Source organism: Aphis gossypii, chromosome 2 (genome assembly GCF_020184175.1).
Source record: "Aphis gossypii isolate Hap1 chromosome 2, ASM2018417v2, whole genome shotgun sequence".
NCBI lineage: Eukaryota > Metazoa > Arthropoda > Insecta > Hemiptera > Aphididae > Aphis > Aphis gossypii.
The window spans coordinates 15,558,121-15,570,624 of NC_065531.1; the positions used below are offsets into that span (position 1 = coordinate 15,558,121).

Sequence of the window (12,504 nt, forward strand, 5' to 3'; positions counted from 1 at the left end):
TGGTTGTAAATTATTAGAAGTTAAAATATTACATTTTACATATCTATAATCTATGGTATTACATTTTCAGCAAAAATGGTCAAATCGTTTGATGTGGAATGACGGTATAGTTGATAATTATGGCCAAAACACTATAATAACTGGGTAGGTAGGTTAAAGGAACAAAAAAAAAAAAAAAAAATGATTATACATATTTTAAAATATCTAATCAAATGACATTAGACAATATTATTCAAAAAGGCTACCTACAAATAATATTATTGATAATGATAAAAATAAATATTGTACATTAATTTTGTACTTGATGGAATGTTATGTTTATCGATTAAACATATTCAAAAATGAAATATCACTGAAACTAGCTTTTAAGTACCTATCATATTTAACTTATTATGCTTGGACTTAGGAGAGATAATTATAAAGTTTAATTTCTATAACACGTAACATGACAAACTTGAATATTGGACTCAAACATTTCACAGGATAACATTTTACTATAGATGACATAAATCCATAAATGTTAATGTGACGTTTTACTGTTTTATATTAACCATAATTTGCTTGGAGCTAACCACTTTTAAGTTATATCAAAGTATTAAAATGAAATAAATAAATGAAATAAACTGTTATTAGAAAAATATAAAAAACCATAATATTTAAATAAAGTAGTCTAAGTATTGTTTTTTATCCAATGAATCCTACATTAAATAATACCATTATTTTAATTCGACATATTAAATACAATTTTTAAATACAACCTGTCCCAGCTTATTTTATATTAAAAAAAATTACATAAAAAAAATAGGTAGTGGGTAGGTACTACTCATTTCTACAGTAGGTCATTGCTATAGGTACATATGTTAAATTTGAATTTGGTAATAAATTATTTTATACAAAAAACGATTCTGAAAGGAGACAAACTGCCAACCTATATGCTCTATTTCACTAAATATATTTTATGAAACGATGAGTATTTTTTTACATATAGCTGCTATTAAAGTTATTTATTTTACTATTAATATTAAAATAGTATAAATAGATAATATTTTAAAATAAATCAAAAAATAATTATTAAAAAGTTTTATATCCCTACAAGGCTACAAATAATGTTTTTAACTTATAATAAAATCATTAATCTTTCTTAAAATACCTACATAATTTTGTTCAAATTTGATCTTTTTCAAAATGTCTATAAGAAATAATTGTATTTGTACACCTACCTACCTTTAAGACATTTTAGTTTCAGTAGGTATAAAATACTTATGATAATATTATATTACATTTAGTTAAAATAATAATTAAGGATTTAATAAATCTGTTACTACGAAATACCTGTAACTTGTAATTTTCTAAATAATAACAATAATAATACATTTGTATATTTGTAAAAATATGAACATCAAATGCTTTTTTTAAAAAAATTTGCGCTCATGTGTTTTCAATAATTTTATACAAATACAAGAATAACTTATGAGAGATTTTTACCTTGTATTAAAGTTTCAAGAATTTTGAACCATAGAAAAACCTAGAAAAAAAATAATCGTTTCTTATGCATATAAATAGCTCAAAGTAAAAATATTTTGAAAATTATATCATGTAATTGTAATATAGAAATTAATAATAATACAAAAATTCAAGTTTCTACGGTTATTTGTTAATTAATTATAAAATAATAAACAAATCAATTCAGTTAAAAACTGGTTAAGCTAGCATAAAAATTTCTGTTTTTTTTAAATTTGTTGTGTTTTGCTGGGCCATAAAAAAAAATGTTGACAACTTTACTTCTTTAAACTATAAACTAGATAAAATTTGCTAGCTTAAAACAACCACTAAATTGAAAATTTAAGAATTCTATGGACTATTTACTGTGTATACATATCAAAACAAAAAAATTAAAAAATATATATATCATAGTGAAGTCAATACATTCATCATTCTACAAAGCCCACTCAGAATCTTAAAGAAAGCTATATCGTTTAAAAATGTTGACCTAACATGTGTAATTATTGCAGTACTGTACCGAATTTAAATAAAAATTAGTACACACTATAAGTAAACATTTATCTTTAGATAATAATTGACTCCTATGTAGTTACTATATCATTAAGATTTATCTCATCATTTGAAACCTGCAGTACCAACTAAGAATACTATATACCTACATAAAAGTTATAAAGTGGTCTCAAACTCAAATTACCAATCAGACAGCTTTAGACCACTAATTTAAACAATAAACAAAGAGAATCCTTCTTGATATTATACAATTTAAAATATAAAAGTTAAATAAGAAACATGATTTTATAATATTCTTATATTATACGGTAAATAAATTCAAATTACATTTTACATTTTATATAGTATAATAGATGATTTTTTAATATAAACATGGCATTACATGGCATTTAGTTGAGTTATTGCACTTTTTTTTATAAAATTATACTTCTTACAACAATAAAATATTAAAATTATTCAAGTTTTTAAAATAAAATTCACAATTATTTACAAATAACATAATTATATTATTAGAACACGAAATACAAGTTTTTAATAAAATGGTGAAAATTTGATCATTGTAAATCACGATTAAGTACCTAAAAAAGTACAACAATCAATCATAATATAACAAATACTATTGATTACGACATTGGTTAGTAGTTGGTAAAGTTTAAACATTAAATAAGCCTTGTTTACGTTGTAGTGTCGTCCAGTTTCAAAAACATATTGTAATCTGAAAAAAAAATATATATATAATAATCTATAATATATTGCACTTTCTATATTTACCTATAACATATAAACATAAAAAATAAAAATAAATTAACAAATTAATAAATACACATGTAAAATTCCAAATAATAATATTATTTTCTCATTATCATTATACATTTGTAATCTTATTTTTAAATCTAAATGTACCAATATTATAATCATGGTTAAATATGTAATATGTATGTATATTATGTTTTTTACATTATCTGAGTAGATATTATACTATAAAGAGTCTTATATTATGATATTGTAAATTATTAAATTAGTATTTTTGTAGAAACAGTTATTTACTAATAAGTGACCAAATCAATTATTCACAGAAAATTTTTAATGATGTTTTATTGTATAGTTTATATTTAAAATTGTATTGCTTACAGAGCTTATAAAAAAAAATAATTATTAAGATAATGTAAAAAGACTAAGCCATATGGAATTGATGAAATGATCAATGAAAACTATTTTTAATTTTGTATTTAATTAATAGTTTTAGTACCTAACTCTTTTGTTGATAACAAACCACTAATATATTTATTTTATTTTATAATCATTAGTTTGGGAACGATATAAAATTGTTTATAGATTTGTCTTAGGTGTTTATTTTTTGTTACAAATATTATAATTTTATTAATGTTTTGAACACAGAATTTTTGTTTTAATTGTATTGTATTACAAAATAATAATTTATATAAAAAATAACCTAAAAATATTGTATATTTTATAACAAGAAAAAAAATAGAAAAGGTTATATGAAATTAATAAGAATGATATAAAGTTAATAAAAAAACCATATTCACATTTAAATATCTAACACAAAAAAAAAACCCTCCTTTTATGGTTCAGAACTGATGGAATATGGGAAAATTATTATATGAAAAATAAAATTAAAGCAATTTTTCTAAAAATGTACCTATACCTAGTATAAAGTTGAAAATTACCCTATGATTTTAATTGTTTATTATTAGCGTTATTTGTGTTATATCTTTAACAATTAAAGTAATAAATTTAATTAATTCAAACAGGTAATCAATACAATATTTATATACAAACAATTTATGTGATTTAAATAATGAATTATTCATACCAAATCCATTTAAAGAGTCTGATATATTAAAACCATTTGATGACACATTGCTTTGAAGTTTGCTTGTTTCTTCTTGAATAAATATTTTATCACTATCTGTCAGTTCACAACCAAGATGTCTCAACGCAGTTAATACTTCAAGCTGTTAAATGTAGAATAAATCATAAACTAAACAATTAGATCAATAAATTTTATTTCAATAAATCAAACACAAAAACATATTAAGTATACTGTACACATCTATTTTTATTTAAATGAGACTAACCTTTTGTCGATTTCCAACCTCCACGCTCAATTTACCTAACTTCAGATCCCTTTCAATTTGATTGCGTTTGTCTTTGAGTGCATTTGGTTCATTTTTAGCAAACATCTTAATGATAGAAGGTGTTTGAAATGCTTTTGTTATGGCTGCACTAGTTGCCTATGAATAAAACATCAATATTATACAGTTGTACACTTACTTTGATTGATTAATGTTTAATTTTAAAATTAACAACTTAACAAAATGTAGTTAATAATATTTAAATGTCAAATGAGTACTATGATATTAAAATTTATATTAATACTAACTAAACGCATAATGCTCAAATTGTCATGTATAGTCATATCACCAGCAGTAATTTTACTTAGTCGATCATTAAATTCTTTTAACTGTTCGACGGTATCTTCTTTTGACTCGTTGTATTCATCGTCAGTCATGTCGCTTCTGTAACATAATTTTACTTTTTAAACAAAAAAACTAATTTCTGTTCTTGAATCAGATATTCAGCAGAGATTGAAAGTGTCTTTAAATACTTACGATTGACTGTAATTATTATATCAATGGTTTACTATCATTATAAAATGTGATCATTTTTATGACAGATAACATTTAAGTAAATGGTAATAAGTGAGTATTGCACATGATATATTAAAACTTTACCTGCACTCCTCTAAATCGCTAAGTTGTTGGACTAAACGTTCCAATTGAGCTTCTAGATTTTCTCTTAACATTTCATTTGACATTTTGAACAGTTTTGAATAGGTCTAACAGTATTTGATAAGGAACCTGATTTTAAATTAATTTTTTGTATCCTAACTTCCTAGGTAATTGTTGTAAACAAATACTGTAATTTATAGACTACTCAGTTAAATAATAAATTGTTGAAACACTTGAATCTTGCGAATTGTCAGTGGTCGTCACTCGTCAGTTTATCACTTTTAAAATGATATCGTCGAATCTGCCTTATTCGGTCTGTTGTTATCAATATATTTTAAACCGCAGAGATAATGCAATCACCGGTTTTGAGTTGATAATAGCTATTTCAAATCCGTAAAAATCTCAGGTACAAAATATAATAATATGCAACTAGCAACTGTGATAGATGCCCATTATATAGTTGATTCGATTTTAAGGTAAAAATCTATTCTTCCTCAGAATCTAAAGAAAATAATAATAAAATAGCACAAAATAATATGTATATTAGGTATGTTTGACTCCATATTCCTCGTATGTAAACCGTATGGTTAACTCGTTATAAGTACCAAAATAAACTTAATATCTAGTTGAAAATATTCAGTTATTTCATGAAGAGTTATGTGATTTTTTTTAAATGAGGTTATTTATGACTTTGTCGAAACAATACTATACCTACTTAATCACATTGGTGAATAACAATTCTGAACTTGGACCGCGTCATACGGAATACGGTGGTAATAGTGTAATAAAAATTTGTTGAGTATAATATTATTTTGTACGTAATGACTTATGTTGTAATGTTTAATGTCGCTTCTTGATAAAATATGGATAATTTGTGAAAATGTACCTACATATGTGGCTAATTTATAGTATACATGCAATCGATATCAATACTGTATCAAACAAATATTTGATTAAAAATAGGTATTATTATAATTTTTTTTTTTTTTTGAGTAAAGAATATTTTTACAGTGTTACTGTTACATAATAAATTTATAACACCTGGCGGAGCCAGCCTTCGTGCTCAAGAAGCGCAAATATTTCTGGAAAATCTTAACTCGGATTATTTATATCATATTGTATATTGTACACAATGACTTGAATGACTCGTTCCGTTCAGAATCTATGAAACGTCTCATATTGTGTAAAGAACTTTTTTGTTTGTTTAGGGGGTGCCACGACATACCCTGCACACCCCCTGGCGCCGCCTATGAAACTCCCAAACACACACCCATCACGAATAATATGTTTCCCATAGTTGTGCCACTGAACCGAAAACGATACCAATTTGTACTCGGAAAGTCGTGAACAATTATACAACTATAAATGGTAATATATAACTGGTACAACAATAACGTACATTGATAATGCTTTGTCAAACAATGTCATAATTATTGACAATACAGACTGTATAATATGCATACAGAAGAACACTACACTGTCAACTTCAAAGACAATTTACCCATCTAATTATAAACTGCAGCTTATTTCTGCAGTATTGAGCAGGTATAAATGAATGTTGGCGACAACTATACCAGATAACAATTGACGAATAGATTCTGTGAAATTGTATTGGTGTCTAATAATATTAGTTGAAATTATGATTTGTACCAGTGGCGGTCAAATGATTTTGTCATGGGGGGGGGATGAGGCTGATTTTTTAATATGCACTACTATTAATCATTAAAATATAATTTATGGTTATGCCTAATATCAATTTTTTTAAATTCAGGTAAATTGTTACTTTATTTATAACAATGTAATATTACTAATATTAACAATATTTGTATTATATTATTAAATCTATTTTTTTGTTTTTTTTTCCAAGGGGGGGGTCTATCCCCCTCATCCCCCCCCGTTTGACCGCCACTGATTTGTACAAGGGTTTACGATTTTAATGTTCTCTGTACACATAAAAATAAACCTGATCAATAAATCAAAAAATCTTACATCTTTTTGTAAACGGATTATAATTTTACATCGCAAGTCCTCAACATTGAATAGGTACGAGTAGATAAACACTAAATATAGGTACTTTATATATATCGCGGCGACCGGAATTGGGTGACACAAGGATGATTGCTTCCCGACGACGATATGACTGACTCGCCCGGTTATACTCTTTTTCCTACCACCGGAACTGTAAATGTAAACTTAAATTAAAATCTCCGCATGATTATATTCCATACAGTAATACAGGAAATCGGTCTCATCTCACTGGCAGACAGGTGAACTAACGTTAACGTAGAGTTTTTCGAAAAACTGGTGAAATACTCCCTCACTTCTTTCGTTGATCAATTTTAAAACTCCTTTTCGCGCTACTAGACACCATAATATTATGTTCTTTTCGTAGTTACCGTGCACACTACTAATTATGGCAGAAATAATCCGTTAGACCGCATGGTGTAGTTGGCCAACGAGCGCAACATTTATCGTAACTAATAAAATTATAATTACTCCTACTATACATAGTACATACATATTATCATTATTATAATACTTGTGTTACCTATTATCTTATTAGGTGTTTAAACGTATATGTGTGTAATCTGTATCGATTATTCAAACTGTAAACTGTATTATATATTTTAAACTGTTGTATAGGGCTCAGCCCGTTAATAAATAATAATAAAAATAAGTATTTTATTCTTTGAAATATATATTCAAAGAAGTACCTATATAGAAGGGTGAATGGGTTGTGATCTATGAACATTATTTTATGTGTTAACCGGAGGACTTTGTCTCCAAAAATTTCTAAAACCCCTCATCTACTCCTTGCTAAATATTTTTGAATTTAATTTTGTCAGAACAATAAAATATTGTGTTATCGTTTTATTTACGACTTATTGTGTTGGATTATATGTTTCTAGCTACCCCCTCCAGATTTTTAATCATATTTACGCTAGTGCGGTTCGTCAGTGCCACCCACAAGTAGGTTTTGTTCCATCTAGGATTTATAAAATACCTACTGGACGTGAGCACCACTAAGGGGGTCTACGTCGGAATTGGAAACATTGCCGTGGTTCTCAGGTACGTGATCGAAACCGGTTTACACAACTATAGGTGTAATATGTACACAATACAACCTAATGATCGATTAGTATATTATTGAACATTCAGTCAATATTGTACGTTTACCGTCTTTTGGACTCGAGTCATACAATATGATTTCCAAAGATAATAGCAGTAAATCAATAAATATACATATTGTTAAATAACACGATTTACCATAACATTATACTGTACATAATATAGGTACTTTATAGGTTTATACGCCCGTGTCCATAAACTGATTTTCATAAAATTAGCGTGGTTTTTTTTATATTTTATATTATGTTTTTTTGTGACAAGTCAAGGATACCACAATCATGTAAAATACTAAGAAATTTTAAAATTCAACATATTTTCTATTCAATAAAAGTCGTTTTAAAAAGAAAATACAATATATAGGTATTATATAAGTGTAGTATGATTTTAGTTATAAATCCATCATACACAATACACCAGTACGCCCATACAATCACAATTTGTTAGTTTTATTTCATAAATGATGAATAATTTAATCCATTGAATAATGTATTAATGTATTATAATATGACATGGTAACTGACAACTGTCTAGACACTCCGAATAGAGATAGTAGTCGCCAGATTTTAAAATACACCCAACATAAATGTGAGACTCGTTCGCTCTCAAGTAGTCAAGTCTCAACTAGATCCGCTTATAAAACATCAGCGGTTATCATAGGCAATAGAGTAATTTTACACTGACAATTTTTTTATTTTAATGTAATATTAACATAAAAATTTCAACAATTATAATACAAATAACAATAATTAATATTGAACAAAACAAATAACTGAAAACGTTGTATAGTTATCATAAATTACTACAGGAATATGAGTCAATGGAGTTTGGGAAACTCATCCGTATAATAAATAAAAAAATTATATCAAAACAGTTTCTTATAAATGTTTTTTTTTTTTTTATTATTATAAATAAACACCGATCCAATTATATTATATCACAATTCCTACAGCCTATAAATATATAAGTTAACAATATTAACACATGGGTAATTTTTTTTTTATTTATAAAAAATAACATATAATATAATATATTACACTACTTATAGTAAAAATTACTTATTTGTATATGAGTATATGACACACCTAATTTCCGTTTATCTTAACGAAAAATGAAAAGAAAAAGTAAAAATAGTGCTTAAACTTAATAATAGTATTATGATATTACCAAAGCTACACAATGTAATACCCAAATAATAGTCAAACACAATAAGTTTAAAATGAACGAAAATTAGTACATAATAATATGTTTATCATCGAGATTTGCGTAGGACATGTGACTAGAAATAAAAACATTTCCATAATTTCTAAAGGTAAAAAAAAGAACAATATTATAAAAAAATTTATGCAATATTACGCTGTGCAGTGATAATTTCCGGAACATATGTAATAATAATAATAATAATATAACGAAAACTGCACACACACCTTATAAATATTTGATTTTATATGTAATATGTTTAGTATTTTTCAACAAATTTTAAATTCAAAATATAACATTATATAGGTATAATAATATATACTGTTGCGAGAAAACAATATACAAGTTTCAAATTAACATATATTTTTTTACAAACAATTTAAAGTCATAACGATATTATAATCGCTAACGCTTAATTCTATATTACATTTCTGCGCAACGAAAACTTTGCGAACATGTTACGTATTCACGCATGGTTTTCACGCTAAGCGACTGCGAAAAACTTCCTTATGTAAAGGAGCCTCGTGTCGATGTTTGCATCCCCATTAACGATCTACTGCCAGTGGGCGTGTGAGAAACTTAAAAATTAATACCTGATAGTATACAATCGAGTCAATTATAAAATATAATATTTCTAGTTAGTGGTCTTAGAAATGATTTGTACTCAATGTCAAACTCAGAATACATTTTCGAGTCGAGGGCTGTGAAATATTATTAAAAAAAATCAAATTTATGTTAGGTTACGTAATCCGTAAAATTTTCAAAGAGGGGTGATGTTTGAACTAGCCCAAGGTACAACCCTGCTCGTATTGTATGCAAGTATGTGATATATAATATAGGTGTGATATCGTAATCTGAGGTGGAATCGATGTACTGAAACCAGTAATATTATTCGACATTTCGTTTTCATAACACAGCGCAAGGTTCTAGAAATTTGGTCGCAGGCAGATAAATTACAAACGTATTAAAATATTAAATATAATATGTTGCGTGGGAACGCGATTGTGACAAATGACTTGTTCAATCGATAAACGTGACGTTAAATACGGCCAACTCCATTGGTGCCACCTCCACCTGGTCGAGTCGGTCGACGGCGTCCATCGGATGCATACCGGTGACAGTGGTTCTGGCGATCTGTAGTCGTCCGAGTCCGGTGAACACTGTGCCCGAGTCGAATACGCCCCTATCACGTCTGAGCTGGCACTCGGGTATCCGGTAGCCCTTGTCTACCCGACAGTCGAAGCCTTTCCGGTGCAGCACCATGAGTGCGGAAGGTGACGGGAACTGCTGAAACACTGGGTCGGTGTTCGTCCGGAAGTTCATCAGGTGCACGTCGCACGGAACAGGCCTGTCAATCATGGCTATCGCGGGCCGAAGATGGTGTTCGGTATCCGGTTCGACGACGAATACTTCGGCCGGATACAGAAGACTTTCGGACAGCTGATTAGCCACCAGGCTGGGGTTGGACACCCGGTCACCGCCCTTCGAGCCGCCTCCGTCGTCCGACAACGTCTCCAACAGTATCCAGTATTTTGTGAGCGTTGGCTTATTGTCCACCACCCCCTCACCCATTCCCCTCGAATCATCGTACAGCGTCCGCCGGTCCAGCATCAGCTCGATTCGGCCAGGCTCCCATCCGGCCGCGCCTTGCGCGTGGTTTACCAACACGGTCAGCCGGTGGTGGTCGTCTTCGATGTACGCGGTCGTCGTAGTCGGATAGTAGTTGCCCTCGATACCCACTCTCTTCACCGTTACGCGCTTCTGCATCTGGAACCCGTTGGAGTCGGTGTAGATGACTGCAGGTTCACCGTTGGCGATGCCCGACGATAGCCGCATGAACAGCTCCGTCTCCCGATTCTTGGGTGGCTGTTTGAAGTCCACCACATTCTCTACGTACAGGCCCTTGCTTTCCACGCCCTTTCCGTGGTAAAGCCGCACCTTGTGCGTCACAATGCCGTAGACGACCGTGATCTCGGATGATAGCGGACCGGAAGTTATTATCACTGTAGACGGCCCAGGATAGTCGTCCAGCACCTTCTTCTCGGTGTCCCTCAAGTTCGGGTCAGGCATGAACAGGTAGGCGCCACTGTGCAACTGAGCCGCTTGGTAAGCCGCGAAGTCGATGTTCACGTATTGCGACACGCCCGTGCCCTTGTCCACGATCGAGCTCATCAGACCCGTCTTGCCGTCAAACAGCACCTGCATGTGATCGTTCTCCAACTGAATGTCACCAAGCCTCATAGGCTTGACGGTGAACACCGAATGTCCAGCACAGTTTTTACAGTAAACCAGAGCCAGGCCTTCCGGGTTTGGCGCCTTTTGGATAGTGAACGTGGTCAGGCTCAACGGGTCCAGCACAGCGATGAACAGCAACTCGAAGCATACTTTGGACATTGCCAACGGCTGTTCAGCCGTTTCGCTCAGGTTCCATACGGGGTTTATCTGGTGCCGAACAACTGACCCATCGCTGTCCACCACCCGGACGTTTGGCTCCGATACCAACACCTTGATGGGTTCCGTTTTCCGGCGACCGTGTGGATTGAATACGATCACGTTTCGGGGTCGAGACTTATCAATGTTTAACGCCAGTCTGTACGTCGGCTGGTCGTACGTTTGACGATCGCTATCGGGCACGACGATTTTGGCGGACAACGGCGCGCCCGAGTCACCAGATTTTGACAGCAGACACTGGACCGCGAAGCTCTGGATCGCTGCGCAATTTTGGATGCCCTCGAATAGCTTCAGAGCATAATCGTTCATCACGAAAGACTTGGACGTCCCCGTTATAGCATCGTGGTGTTGAAATAACGCCAAGTTCTGTCTGGCTCGAGTTAGTTTCTCGTAGTTCCGCTCCAGCAGCCTTACCGTCTGGAGCTTTTTCCGCCGGGCGTCGTTAACGGCAAAAGTGTACAGAATTTCCGTCGACCTGAGCTTGGTTTCTAACTCCCGATCTAACACCTTCCAGTATGGCCGGGTAGTGTAGTATCCGCTCCAGTAGGCCGGCCGACCCTCAGAGAAAACGTCACTGTACACGAAAAAATCGCCACGCAACGTAGGAAACTGACCGTCACTTCTCGCCCTTAACGCACGGAAGAAATCTGACGGCGTGCCGAAACCTACTTCCGCTCCATGGTATCTGTCTTTGTTGGCATTTATGTAGTTAAACAGCTTCATGTAGTTGGTGTACTGCTGGTCCCACTCGGTGTCATGATCGTACCGGAAGTCGTCTCCCAACGGTATTAGAGCCACATTATACGGCGATACGGAAGCCGTGCGGCCGTATTGATCCATCAGTACGTCGGCCTTCTGTTTCACGTTCTGGTCATCAATGAAAACCGCTAGTTCCGAATAGTCAGTGAACTCGCCGGGCACTTTTCGAAAGTCGTAATTGATGCACACCTTATTAAAA

At 31.7% G+C, this 12,504-nt stretch overlaps 2 protein-coding genes across 2 annotated transcripts in view; both read right to left on the minus strand.

Moving 5' to 3' along the window:
* Positions 1-2,558: 2,558 nt before the first annotated feature.
* Positions 2,559-5,052, minus strand: LOC114132597 (protein LZIC-like). The gene is made up of 5 exons (XM_050201617.1): positions 4,773-5,052; positions 4,421-4,556; positions 4,116-4,271; positions 3,851-3,992; positions 2,559-2,728 (listed from the first exon to the last, which is right to left on the minus strand). The coding sequence occupies exons 1-5, from the start codon at positions 4,853-4,855 to the stop codon at positions 2,688-2,690; spliced, it is 558 nt and encodes a 185-aa protein (XP_050057574.1). The 5' UTR covers positions 4,856-5,052; the 3' UTR covers positions 2,559-2,687.
* Positions 5,053-9,817: 4,765 nt separating this feature from the next.
* LOC114126312 (alpha-mannosidase 2) overlaps positions 9,818-12,504 on the minus strand; it is a 125,995-nt gene continuing 123,308 nt past the window's right edge. Inside the window, exon 6 of the mRNA XM_050199609.1 lies at positions 9,818-12,494. Coding sequence (XP_050055566.1) covers positions 10,116-12,494 — 2,379 coding nt within the window. The 3' untranslated portion in view covers positions 9,818-10,115. The remainder of the gene's footprint in view (positions 12,495-12,504) is intronic.

What these genes read in the sequence shown, in the direction of transcription:
- LOC114132597 (XM_050201617.1), bottom strand. Translation starts at nt 4,855, where the DNA reads ATGTCAAATGAAATGTTAAGAGAAAATCTAGAAGCTCAATTGGAACGT. An exon ending in AGGTTGGAAATCGACAAAAG is followed by an intron (nt 3,993 to 4,115) that starts GTTAGTCTCATT and finishes TACATTTAACAG; the next exon opens with CTTGAAGTATTAACTGCGTT. An exon ending in AGACTCTTTAAATGGATTTG is followed by an intron (nt 2,729 to 3,850) that starts GTATGAATAATT and finishes TTTTTTTTTCAG; the next exon opens with ATTACAATATGTTTTTGAAA.